Genomic DNA, 13,691 nt, shown 5'->3' on the forward strand with positions numbered 1-13,691 from the left:
GTTTTCTGATACAAGAAGTCCCTGGGGAAAAGGTGATTCTCTACCATATGGTGCTGTCATGTTTTTAGCATACTAAAATTTAAAAAAAAATTTTGGAGTATTCTGTTTATTTATCTCATTTACTGAACTTCAGGCAAATAAGAAAAAAATGCAAATTAATAACTTGAAATGATTTTAAGTAACTAGAATTCCAGGTGTTAATGCAATAGGAGAGAACTTATATAATACTGTGTCATAGAGTATCAGTGTACACAGATAAATAACACAGTGAAGAAGTGCTTATTTTATGTTGTTCCAGAGGCTTCTTGAAATGAGAAAGAATTCTCTAATAATCCACACTTTCAATTCTGTTTAGAAAATGTTTCAGACCCTTTATGAGAAGGTGCTGGCTTTAGATCCTATGTGGGTATATTAGTTTTCCAGGGCAGCTATGACAAACTACCCCAAACTGGGTGGCTTAATAGAATAGAAATTTATTTTCTGGAAGCTAGAAATTTATATTCAGTTCTGGAAGCTAGAAATGCGAAGTCAAAGTGTCTGTAGGGCCATGTTCTCCCTGAAGGCTGTAGGATAGAATCTGTTCCATGACTTTCTCTTAGCTTCTGCTCTTGCTGGTAATCCTTGGCATTCCTTGGCTTGAAGACACACCCTCCTCAATCTCGGCATAGGTAGAGAACACCTGGTTTTCTCTCTCTGTGTTTGGCTCTTCTCTTTTTATAAGGACGTTAGTCATACTGGATTAAGTATGACCCCATCTTAACTAATTATACCCACAACAACCCCATTTCCAAATAAGGTCACATTCTGAGGTTCTGAGAAAGACATGAATTTGGAGGGGACACTGCTCAACCCAATACAGGAGGCTTCTCAAATGAGAAGCAAATGGCTTCTGTCTTCAGGAAGATGTAGCACCTACTGTAGTTGGGAAAACTGTAGTGCAAAGCAGTGTGTTCAGTTGGTGATGGACACAGAATACAATGGACACATCGAGGGGTGAGTGATTGGTTGTGACTCCAGGGTAGTCATGAAAGGCTTTAGGGTAGAGGTAGTGGCGGACCTGAAGGATAACAGTGTACTAGCTGGTAGAGAGGGGAGGCTGGGCCTTCTGTGTTGAGGGTCTCGTATGAGCAGGCACAGAGGTGCAAGTGTGCATCCCCTGTGCAAGATGCTCCAGACATCTGGAGTGTATGGCTGGAGGACAGCAGGACTGTGGGTCATGGTTGCCTGTGTTGAGTGGCCATTGGGAGGCGATGGAAAGGGGAAGAGGGATGAAGTGCAAGTGAAACAGAGGAAGAAAGGTAATGGAGGCCCAGTGACTCATGTTCATGAATGATAGCTAGAATGGGGTCTTAGAGATGTTGTGGTTAAGGGGGAGTTCGAGGAGAAGCTGAATGGAGCTCCTGGAAGGCATCACTGGACTCAGAGGGCTGGGCGGGATGACGTCTGCGCTCCCTCTCAGCAGTCATGCTGTATGACCATTAGGTGGAAGTGTCTCTCACTAATATCTTGCCTCTCCCTGGTTATGACGCTCTTGCTTCCTCTCTTTTTCTTCCTATCAAGACTCTTCCCCATGCCAGGCACTGGTGCCACAACAGTGAACAAGAAGACAAGGACAGCATCATTTTAATCTCCTCCCTGTGGCATTAGCACAGGAGTATGTAGTAGGTTTTCTTTAAATGTTGCTTTGAATTAAATATGAGTGAGGAAAAATGACAAGGCAGTTTTGCCCTGGGTAATAAGTTCTGCTTCAGAGTAGAACTGCTTTGAAAGATGATCTCAGGAACCTCCTTATGAGCAGGTGGAGAGTAGGTGGTTGCTTACATGTGTTTGATTTCTGAGTCATCAGAAAGGCTCCTTTGCCTCCCAAAATATCTGCTTCACCCAGGCTGTGGGTACTTTTAATTCCACTATTGGAGGTTGGTTTCTCTGTTGATATGCAGATATCCTCTGGAGAGAGGATATCCATTTACCCTCATCAGTCTTTTGTACCTTAATATGGGGGGGGGTTTCTTAGCATTTCCTGCATGGCAGGTTTTTAAGAAAAACATATGGAGGGAAAAGGGGACACAGGAGAGGAGTACTGGACATGCCAAGTCCATACTGGACTTCATCAGAGTGAGCAGTTTGGATAAGCTGACCCTGGGGATGTAGTCCATTGGCCTCTAAGAATACATTATTATTTATTTGCTTGTGTATGTTGGACAAGAAGTGATTCTTTCTTTTTTTTTTTTTTAAGATTTTTATTTATTTATTTGGAAGACAGAGATCACAACTAGGCAGAGAGGCAGTCAGGGGGAGGGGGAAGCAGGCTCTCTGCCGAGCAGAGAGCCCGATGTGGGGCTCAATCCCAGGACCCCGAGATCATGACCCAAGCCAAAGGCAGAGGCCTAACCCAAAGAGCCACCCAGGCACCCCAAGAAGTGATTATTTCTGTTCTAAGTTTTATGGCTACAAAACTGTTGTTTATTTGTTTTATTTTTTAAAAGGTACAATAAATCCCACCTCCCCCACCCTCACCTTAACAAAAATAATTTGTGTGGCAGCCTGATCTGTGGTCTTTTTTTAAAAATTATGTTCAGTTAGCCACTGTAGAGTACATAATTAGTTTTTGATGTGGTGTTCAGTGATTCATTAGTTAAGTATAACACCCAGTGCTCATCACAGCAGGTGCCCTCCTCAATAGCTATGACCCTGTTACCCCCTCCTCCCACACTCCTCTCCTCTGAAACCCCCACATTGTTTCTTGGGGTCCGTTGCCTCTCGTGATTCATCTCCCTCTCTGATTTTCTCCCCATTTGGATTTCCCTGCTTTCCCCTGTTGTTCTGCCTGCTATTGTTTATGTTCCATGTATGAGTGAAACCATATAATTGTCTTTCTCTGCTTGACTTCCTTCACTTAACATAATACCCTCCAGTTCCATCCATGTCGATGCAAATGGTGGGTATTCATCCTTTCTGACAGCTGAGTAATATTCCATTGTGTACATCAACCACATTTTCTTTATCCATTCATGCCCTGTTGAAGGGCATCTCGGCTCTTTCCACAGTTTGGCGATTGTGGACATCACTGCTATGAACGTGGCCCTTCTTTTCACTACATCTGTATCTTTGGGGTAAATACCTAGTAGTGCAGTTGCTGGGTTGTAGGGTAGCTCTATTCTTAACATCTTGAGGAACCTCCATATTGTTTTCCAGAGTGGCTGCACCAACTTGCATTCCCACGAACAGTGTAAGAGGGTTCTCGTTTCTCCATATCCTCTCCAACATTTGTTGTTTCCTGCCTTGTTAATTTTTACCATTCTAACCAGTGTAAGGTGGTATCTCCTTGGGGTTTTGATTTGTATTTCCGTGATGGCTAGTGATGATGAGCATTTTTTTATGTGTCTTTTAGCCATTTATATGATCTGTAGTCTTTACGGAAAAGGCTATGCTACATATGGTCTGTGTGTTTGCATGTCAGGGAAGGCTAATAATGGCTACTCCACCAAATATTCCCTGAATTTTCAGTGGTTTATTTCAGAGGTTTTAGTGTTCATTCATATCATAATATGATTCACATTGATTGGTGGGGACAGGGTATTCCATCCACATAATCTTTCAGGGACCCAGGCTTCTTCCATGCTCTATGTCCCCGTCTTTAATACTTGGCCTCAGGATCTCACTAGACTCATCTGGAAGGCATGCCAAGGGGAAGAGAAAGCACATTCACTTTTAACTGCCTTGGCTTAGAAATGACACACATTTTGCCTCATAGCCATTGCTGAGAAGGGTCTCAGAGACCCACCCAGATGGGAAGAGGCTGGGAAATGTAGTTTAGCTGGGTACCCAGGAAGAGGAAGCAGCCTTGGTGAGTCTCTGGCACAGGCTTGTTAGAAAGCATGTACACATTTTCCTTCTGTCTGTAACATAACTGACCCTTGGGGGTTCTTATTAAGGGAATGGGGGACAAGAGACATGGGCAGTGACCTGGAAGCTCTCCAGTGTTTAGAATAGTGTAAAGTGATTGATTCTAGTTGGTGAAGGGCATCATCCTGCCATTGGATTATTGCTGGGTATGAGGGAGACCGAAGTTATGGTGCCAAGAAGTATTTCTGTTTTTGTGCTTGTTTGTTTGCTTGCTAATTGACGAAAGAACAACTAATGGAAATCTCCCTTTCCTACACCTTGGAATCACTTTGGAATAGGAATTTTGTGGTTCTGAATGCACTGACTTCTGTGATGTTAGCATTTCCTCTAGTCTACTTCCCTCATTATCTAGATGAGACAGGCAATTGAATTGCCCAAACTTATATAGTAAGTTAGTGGTTTACTTGGATCTCAAACCCTGTTTTCTAGATTTCTACTCTGATGATCTTTTCTGTACCAGTATTGCCCCGGGAGGGTCTGCAGGATGGCCGGAGGCTTGACCAGCTGAAATCAGAAGCTTCCTTCTAGCTCTGAGATTCCTTGACTGATTATGTTTAATATATGGTGTCTGATTGTATAATCCCTGGCTTCACAGGAGTGATGTAGCTTCAAAGAATTTACAACTTTCCTGAGAAAACAGAATCTTAGTTCTTTATTTTCTCAGCTGTTTCTTTAGTTCATTTTTATCTTTTTTTTTAAAAAGCTGTTTGTTTTTAAATATATGTATTTTTCTAACTATAAAAGTAATAACTTCAATTATAGAAATTAAATAAATCTATTCAAATGTAACAAAAATATATACAAATATAACCAAAAAATTTCCTGGAATTCTGTAACTTGACAATGCAGTGGTAACCACTATCAGTGTTTTACATTTCTCTCCATGTGTTTCCTAGCCATTCTTTGAACACATAATACTTGCATATTATGTATAGTATAATTAGAATGAAATATTATACAATATGAAATAAATACCATACAACTCTTAAAATATTTCATATTACTTAGTATGAAATATTACATAACCCTTAAAATTGTTTTAAAATAGTAACAATATGAAAAATGCTCACCTATATTTGTATTCTTATCACAATAATTAGAATAAATTAGAAATAAAGTTCTAATTTTGTCTTTTTTGTTTTATCAGCCTTTTAATAGAAGTAGAAAAAAATCAAATAGAAATCTCCCTTTCATATATCTTGGAATAAAATTCTAATTGTATTGTACATAACTATACAAATGTGTATGAGCATTTCTCAATATTGTGACTTATTTTAAAATATTTTTTTAAAGGCTTGCATACCTTGCATCTTGCAGAAATACACTATGCTGAAGCAAACAGCCCAGGTGGGGAGGAGGCAAGGAGTAGTAGTATTTTTGGTTCTTGGCCCTAATGCTCCGCTCCTCTTCTCCCAGGGCATCAGCAGCTTGTTTAGCTCACTGAAGGTCGTTCGGCTGCTTCGTCTGGGGCGAGTGGCCCGTAAGCTGGACCACTACATTGAGTATGGAGCTGCCGTGCTGGTCTTGCTGGTATGTGTGTTTGGGCTAGCTGCTCACTGGATGGCCTGCATTTGGTACAGCATCGGGGACTACGAGATTTTTGATGAAGACACCAAGACCATCCGCAACAATAGCTGGCTCTACCAACTGGCGATGGACATTGGCACCCCTTACCAGTTTAACGGGTCTGGCTCAGGGAAGTGGGAAGGTGGTCCCAGCAAGAATTCTGTCTACATCTCCTCATTGTATTTCACTATGACCAGTCTTACCAGCGTGGGCTTTGGCAACATTGCCCCATCCACAGACATCGAAAAGATCTTTGCAGTGGCCATCATGATGATTGGCTGTAAGTATGACAGTTGCTGGGGCTGGATGGGGGATGGGCAGGAGGCATACTGTTTGGAGGTCTCTTCCATTGGCTGGAAATAGGGTAATGACTCCAGTGCTAGCAGGATGAAGATCAGGATCAATGTAATAACTTAAAACAAGAAACGCTTTTTTTTTTATAAGATGAGTTTATGGTTTTCCTGATAAAGCATTGCTGCAAGGTGTTTACTGCAAAGAAATTTAGAAAATACGAAAGAGCATGAAGTGTAAAATCGAGACCAACTATAATTCTGCCTATCAGAGATGACTATTATTACCTTGGGCCTCTCCCTTACAGATTACTTTCCACATAGACACAGGTTTTTATAAAGTTAGAATAAGATCATGTTATATATACAACTTGGTAACCTGCTTGCTCATAGAACAGTGAACTGTGAGTCTTTCTGTGTCAAATTGTACATAGCTCTAGACCTCCACAGCCCCATACGGTACCAGAAAAAGCATGTATGAAAAAAATGTGAACTCTCTCATTAATTATCTTTTATACTGATTACATGATGAAAAAACAATATCTTTATATAGTGGGTTAAGTAAGATATTATAATTAATTTCATGTTTCTTTTTTATTTTTTATATGTGGCTCCTAGGAATATTTTTATTGCATTTTCTATTTTTCCTGCATTTAAAAAAATTTAATTTAATTTAATTTTTTGGTGTGTGTTCCAAAATTCATTGTTTATACCCCACACCCAGTGCTCCATGCAATATGTGCCCTCCTTAATACCCACCACCAGGCTCACCCAACCCCCCACCCTCCTCCTCTCCAAAACCCTCAGTTCATTTCTCAGAGTCCACAGTCTCTCATGGTTTGTCTCCCCCATTTTTGATGTCTACTTGATGATTAAGAAATTTCCCAAATCCAAAAAACAAACCCCCGCCCCCAAAACCCACAGAGGATGAAAAGGCTCCTGTTCAGTTGAGAAGTAATGGGTTATTGGATTAACTTAACTGGACTGAAAAACAAAAACAACCTTAGTTCTTGAGGAAGGTGCTTAAATCTGTCACTTACCCATGGACCGTTGTGTAGCTGTTGCTAATGGTGGGTCTGGGAACAGCCTTGGCCTAGAAACCATTGAGAAATCTTCACTGGAGGGAATCCTTGGGAAAAGTAGACCTTACTGGGCTGAGGAAAGTATATGCATTTAAATGGCCCAGACTCACTTTGAACCTGCCAAGTGCACCCTGTTGGTACTTCAACAACAAATGGCAACATGGGCGAGGACAGTCCTCCCATGAAGCCTCAAGTGTGGACAGGAGTCTGGTTATACACAATGAAGCTGGGCTCTGGTTACAGCAACCAGAGACTGTTCTGTTCCTTGTGCTCCCTCAGAGTGGGGTTGATATCAATTGTTAAATTAACCAGGGAATTCCAAGATCAGGAAACCTAAGGTGTCAGTTTGCCTTACTTTGTCCAACCTCCCAGGGATCCAGCATCCCCCTCTGCAAATGGGCTTTATGACCCCCCAGTTGTCCCACTGGCTGCTTGCCTCCTCCTTTTCTGTAACCAGCTCATCGTGTCTGATATGGGTCTTCATGCGAGCCCTCTCTGCAAGGCACAGAGCTCGGCTCTGAGTAGTCACTGCATGTGTCTAGGTGTAATTGATTTGTGGGAAGTGTGTGCTGATGGAGCTTTGGGATTTACTTCTGACTTTCAAATGGGTCTTAATAGAGATGATTGCCTGTCCATGGGAAGCAGCGTTAAGTATCTGTGGGTGGCTAATTGCTTTAGCTTAATTAGAACTTGAGGTACTTTCTCATGTAGTGTAGAAGGATTTAAGACCTTTGCTCTTCTAGGACAATTTCAGCCTTAACAGCACTAGTTTTCTAGGTAGTGCTTACAGCATTTTTGTGAGCCATGGGGCATGAGATAAGCAGCCATATGTGCTGTGCTCTGGGCCCAATTTCTGTCTCTAAGAAGGGGAGAGGAGACATTTTGTTAATCTAAATACTTCAATAAATGCATTGCAGGAAATTTGCTGCAAGTGGTCAGTTAGGAAGCGGGCCCCCTGTCATGGGGTCTTCAAGGCTTTCAGATACGAGGTAAATTATTTGCAACTTTTTACTTGGAAGAAAAGAAGAAAAAGAATGGCTTTGGGTGGCAAATAATAAAGATAAGTGCAGGTGGCTGGGTGGCTCAGTCGGTTGAGTGTCTAACTCTTGATTTAGGCTCAGGTCGTGACTGCAGGGTCGTGGGATCGAGCCCCACGTCAGTGGGGTCTGCTTGTCCTTCTCCCCCTTCCTCATCCCCACTCATGCGTGCGAGTGCACATGCGCTTACTCTCTCTCGCTCTCAAATAAATAAATACAATCTTAAAAAAAAAAAAGATAAGTTTGTTTTTCCAAATCCATTCTTCTATGGAGAGCATGACTTCCTGGGTATAATCTCCAAGGAAAACCTCAAATGATTATTATCACCTTTTTTATCTACCTTCTCAGATCTTTATGATATTTCCATTTCTTTTTTTAAAAAGTGTAATAGTACACAGGCAGTCACCTCTGCATTATGCAACCAAATGTGACGTTTAGGTAGGCAAGCCTGCTTCACTGTAACCCCATTTCCTAAACACTCATTATGTGCCAGGTGCTGTGACGAGCGCTCCATACATGGATTCTGCTGCTCAGAACCACTCTGTGCTTAGAGATTATTATCACCAGCTTGTAAGGAAATGGACCCATAAAGGTAACTTCCTTCCCAAGAACATAGGGCTGGTAAGCAGGAGAGACAGGCTTTGGACCCAAGACCCTCTGAATTAGAAGCCAGGTCTTCCTGTGGAGCCCACGTGCGGTCGTATGGTCTGAGAACACAGACGGCCAGCCTGAGGCCCTGACTCACTGCCACCCTGAAAATTCTCTCTGTCCATTTTCATAAGCCAACAGTTCCTGCAGTAGAAAGTTTTGTATGCTTGTTGTTGTTGTTTTAATTTAAGAACAAGATTACGATACAGGCTCAGAGCACCAGGTGCCTTGGAAATCAGCCATTTTTCATCAATCTGTCACTTACGGTTACAGCTGTTCCACTTTCCATGTGACATGTCTGACAAACGGTTGTGCTAACAACAAAGTTATTGCGCTCCGTGTAATGTGGTGGCAATTATCCTCATAAACACACATTCTAAGCAACCTTTGTTCGGGACAACTGCTGTTGTCATACTGGGTTTATGGAGCTCTCTGCTATCCTGCGTTGCCTGTGTGTGCACATGAGCACAGATGTACCCTTTACTGTGTGCTCACGGGGGTGGGCTGATGCCAGAACTGGGGTCTGGGGGAGTGGGGGGCATGGACCACAGCCTGCCTTTGTGCCAAGGGGTCATGCTGCTCCATGGCCAGTCACCCTAGCAGTCAGGCCCCGGGAATCCTCAAGGAGTACAGAGAGAACAAAAGCCAAGTGGGCTTTTTGAAGTAATGGTATTTTGTGAATTTTCCTTCTTGGCATTGAGGTTTACATGTGTTGATAATAGTATTTCTTTGGGGGCAGCTTGGTGGCTCAGCCATTAAGCCTCTGCCTTCGGCTCAGGTCATGATCTAAGGGTCCTGGGATCAAGCCCCGCATCAGGCTCCCTGCTTGGCGGGAAGCCTAATTCTCCCTCTCCCACTCCCCCCGCTTGTGTTCCTGCTCTCGCTTTCTCTCTGTCAAATAAATAAATAAAATCTTTTAAAAATACAGTATTTCTTAGAAATTGAAGAAGACACAAAAAGATGGAAGACCATTCCATGCTCTTGGATCGGAAGAATAAACATTGTTAAAATGTCTATACTGCCTAGAGCAATCTATACTTTTAATGCCATTCCGATCAAAATTCCACTGGTATTTTTCAAAGAGCTGGAGTAAATAATCCTAAAATTTGTATGGAATCAGAAGGACCCCGAATTGCTAAGGAAATGTTGAAAAACAAAAATAAAACTGGCGGCATCACGTTACCTGATTTCAAGCTTTACTACAAAGCTGTGATCACCAAGACAGCATGGTACTGGCATATAAACAGACACATACACCAGTGGAACAAGTAGAGAGCCCAGATATGGACCCTCAACTCTATGGTCAAATAATCTTCGACAAAGCAGGAAAAAATATACAGCGGAAAAAAGACACTCTCTTCAATAAATGGTGCTGGGAAAACTGGACAGCTATATGTAGAAGAATGAAACTCGACCATTCTCTTACACCGTACCCAAAGATAAACTCAAAATGGATAAAAGACCTCAACGTGAGACAGGAATCCATCAGAATCCTAGAGAACATAGGCAGTAACCTCTTCGATATCAGCCACAGCAACTTCTTTCAAGATATGTCTCCAAAGGCAAAGGAAACAAAAGTGAAAATGAACTTTTGGGACTTCATCAAGATCAAAAGCTTCTGCACAGCAAAGGAAACAGTCAACAAAACAAAGAGGCAACCCACGGAATGGGAGAAGATATTCGCCAATGACAGTATAGACAAAAGGTTGATATCCAGGATCTATAAAGAACTCCTGAAACTCAACACACACAAAACAGACAATCATATCAAAAAATGGGCAGAAGATATGAACAGACACTTCTACAATGAAGACATACAAATGGCTATCAGACACATGAAAAAATGTTCATCATCACTAGCCATCAGGGAGATTCAAATTAAAACCACATTGAGATACCACCTTACACCAGTTAGAATGGCCAAAATTAGCAAGACAGGAAACAACATGTGTTGGAGGGGATGTGGAGAGAAGGGACCCTCTTACACTGTTGGTGGGAATGCAAGTTGGTGCAGCCACTTTGGAGAACAGTGTGGAGATTCCTCAAGAAATTAAAAATAGAGCTTCCCTATGACCCTGCAATTGCACCACTGGGTATTTAGCCCAAAGATACAGATGTAGTGAAAAAAAGGGCCGTCTGTACCCCAATGTTTATAGCAGCAATGGCCACGGTCGCCAAACTGTGGAAAGAACCAAGATGCCCTTCAACGGACGAATGGATAAGGAAGATGTGATCCATATACACTATGGAGTATTATGCCTCCATCAGAAAGGATGAATACCCAACTTTTGTAGCAACATGGACGGGACTGGAAGAGATTATGCTGAGTGAAATAAGTCAAGCAGAGAGAGTAAATTATCATACGGTTTTACTTATTTGTGGAGCATAACAAATAGCATGGAGGACATGGGGAGATGGAGAGGAGAAGGGAGTTGAGGGAAATTGGAAGGGGAGGTGAACCATGAGAGACTATGGACTCTGAAAAACAACCTGAGGGTTTTGAAGGGGTGGAGGGTGGGAGGTTGAGGGAACCAGGTAGTGGGTATTATGGAGGGCACGTATTGCATGGAGCACTGGGTGTGGTGCAAAAACAATGAATACTGTTACGCTGAAAAGAAATTTTTAAAAAATTGTATTTCTTGGCTATTCTACAGCAGTGTATTAAATAATATAGATTATCCAGACATCTTCTGTTGATTCTCATCTCTGCTCTCTGGCACCAAATATCTCCTTATAACTTGGCTAGTTCCCCAGAGAATGCAGTAACACTATTCTCAAGCTTGCTCATCTTTCTCAGTTCTGGTAAAAAGTTGCAGGAGCACCTGGGAGGCTCAGTCCATGAAGCATCTGACTCTTGGTTTCAGCTCTGATCAGGATCTCAGGGTCCTGAGATTGAGCCCCACATCAGGTCCCGATCTTGGGGTGATGAGATGGAGCCCTGTGTCGGGCTCAGTGGGAAGTCTGCTTGAGATTCTCTCTCTCCTCCCCCCTGCTCTTTCTCTCTTTCAAATAGATAAAAATCTTTAAAAAAGAGAAAGTTGCAATAGGAAGAGGCTCAAACTATTGGCTAAAATGAGTTTTTATGATTTGCTGTGGATATAGGTGACCTATGATGTCCCATTTCTAGTCTGGCATCTTGACCCAGGCCGGGGCGAGCCAGCCCCCACCCTGATCTCCCTGCCTTCTTCAGGTGGGTCTTTGGTCTCCTGCAAGGGCTTGCCCTGAGGTGAGGTGAATGGACTCCTTACATCTTTTGCATGTCTCCTGTGTGCTGACGGTGCTGAAAGAATCACAAGGCCGTCCTAGCCCTCTGGGTGACACCTGGGAGAGGACGTCCTCCATTCAGCAGCACATACTGAGTGCCTGCCCAGCAGACCCCCAGCTGTGTGCCAAGGACACATGCGCTGTAGGTGGCACTCTCAGGGAGTCTGAGGTCTGAAGAAGATGGAGGCAGTGGGAGGAACAGAGACAGATCCCATCACCCAGCAGCTGGTGACTGAGGCCTGGAGATGGAGCTGCCTTTGTGGGCCAGACCTTGCCCAGGCCTCTGAGGGATCCCTCAAAGGAGGAAGGATTGTCCGTAGGAAAGAGTCTCTTTATCTGGAATGTCTCAGACTAGGGACACGACCCTGTCTTGGGGAGCTCTCCAGAGAGAATTTGATGGTGAGAAGACAGTTTCCATTTTCCTAATATGGGCTTTTGCACTTTTCTGAATCTTTCCTCATAATGTCATTGCTGTCATCCTGTCATTATAATTAAGCCACATTCATTTTCTTTCCCTCTGATAATGGCAGGGGGTCTAGACATTGTACTTCTACCCCACACACTCTCCACCCCTCCACCCTCCCTTCCCCCTCCCCCCCCACCCCCACCCCGAAAATCAGTCTCCTACCTCAGCACTGCACACCTGTCTCTTTGGATTCATTTCTCTCTTGCCAATTCCCCCCACCTCATCTCCTCAAAACCACAGCAGAATTTTAGTGCTGAAGGGACCCTGGAAGTCTCCATTTGCCCCACAGTAGCCCTCCTTCTAGTTCTTCTGCAGGCCAGCTCTCCTCCTGGTCACTGTTTCGGTCAAGCTCCCCCTGAGCCCAGGAGATACCTGAGAGTAACTGGGCTCACCACTGGTGGCTTCTGTATATCACCTTCTCTCCTGGGGAAGGGACACTGGTGACCTGCACACCAGGACATTTGACCCCACTGCCTCACCCACATGCAGTAGGCTTTGTGGCTTCCTTTCAGCTGAAAGTTTTATTTGCAAGCAAATAGGGGCTTTCCCTGCCTCCTTTGTGATCTTTCTCAAACATTTCTTCTTTCTTTCCATTTCACCTTTTTTGAATATACTTTTTTGCATTCTATACCAATATTGTGGTTTTTCAAAAATGAGATGGCACACATCTCCCAGGAGGCTGTAAATATACTCTTGGGAGACTTCAAACACATAGTAGACTCTCAATAAATATTTATGGATTTGTTGATTCTGAGCAGTCGAGGAGACTCCAGAGTTTTGGAAGTAGTCTTTAGTCCCATTGGCAAACTTTATGAGTTAGGATATGGGTTCTGCTGCTGGACAGAGACAGAGAATAATAGTAGCATCAACAAGGGATATGTTTCCTACAAGGTTGGGGGTGGTCTGGCGGCTTAGCTGTCATTGGAGACCCAGATGACTCTGGTGTCTTCAGCACGTGACTTCCATATCAGGATCCCATATGGCTGTTCCGGCTTCAGCCCTATTTTCGTTTTCTGGAAAGTAGAAAGAATGGGAAGGGAAAGACTAGGAAGTTGTACCATATTATCTGTTTCATATCTCATTGGCTGGAACTTGATAAGCTGGCCACATCTAGCTGCAAAGGAGGTTGGGAAATGTAGTCTTTATTCTGGGTAGTCATGGGCTCAGGTGGAAGACTAATATAGACAAGGAGACCAGCTATTGGAGAGCAAAGCAGTCTTTGTGCCTCAGCTTTCCTCCATCTCCTCGTCGCCCTTCTGTTGATACCAGTAAACTTTATAGACATCCCCTGTTGGAACTTCATCCCTGAACTGCTGGTTGAAAGACTTTGGTTCAAGTCCTGGGTCAGCTCTGTGCTTTGGGTTATACCCTTGAATTCCTGCAGGTTAGAGGTAAGAGGCTCTCCTTACATCTTAGTCTTGTGAGAACTAAA

General features: G+C 43.2%; 1 protein-coding gene across 2 annotated transcripts in view; it reads left to right on the forward strand.

The window, feature by feature from the left end:
• The window catches only part of LOC111162367 (potassium voltage-gated channel subfamily H member 1), a 373,079-nt gene that overhangs the window by 152,703 nt on the left and 206,685 nt on the right, over nucleotides 1-13,691 (forward strand). For both annotated transcript variants that reach the window (XM_022526742.1, XM_022526743.1), the window contains exon 7: nucleotides 5,323-5,752. In XM_022526742.1, the coding sequence (XP_022382450.1) occupies nucleotides 5,323-5,752 (430 nt within the window). The remainder of the gene's footprint in view (nucleotides 1-5,322; nucleotides 5,753-13,691) is intronic.

This window comes from Enhydra lutris, unplaced genomic scaffold, assembly GCF_002288905.1.
Source record: "Enhydra lutris kenyoni isolate GAN:26980312 unplaced genomic scaffold, ASM228890v2 scaffoldscaffold91, whole genome shotgun sequence".
In the NCBI taxonomy this organism is placed as follows: domain Eukaryota; kingdom Metazoa; phylum Chordata; class Mammalia; order Carnivora; family Mustelidae; genus Enhydra; species Enhydra lutris.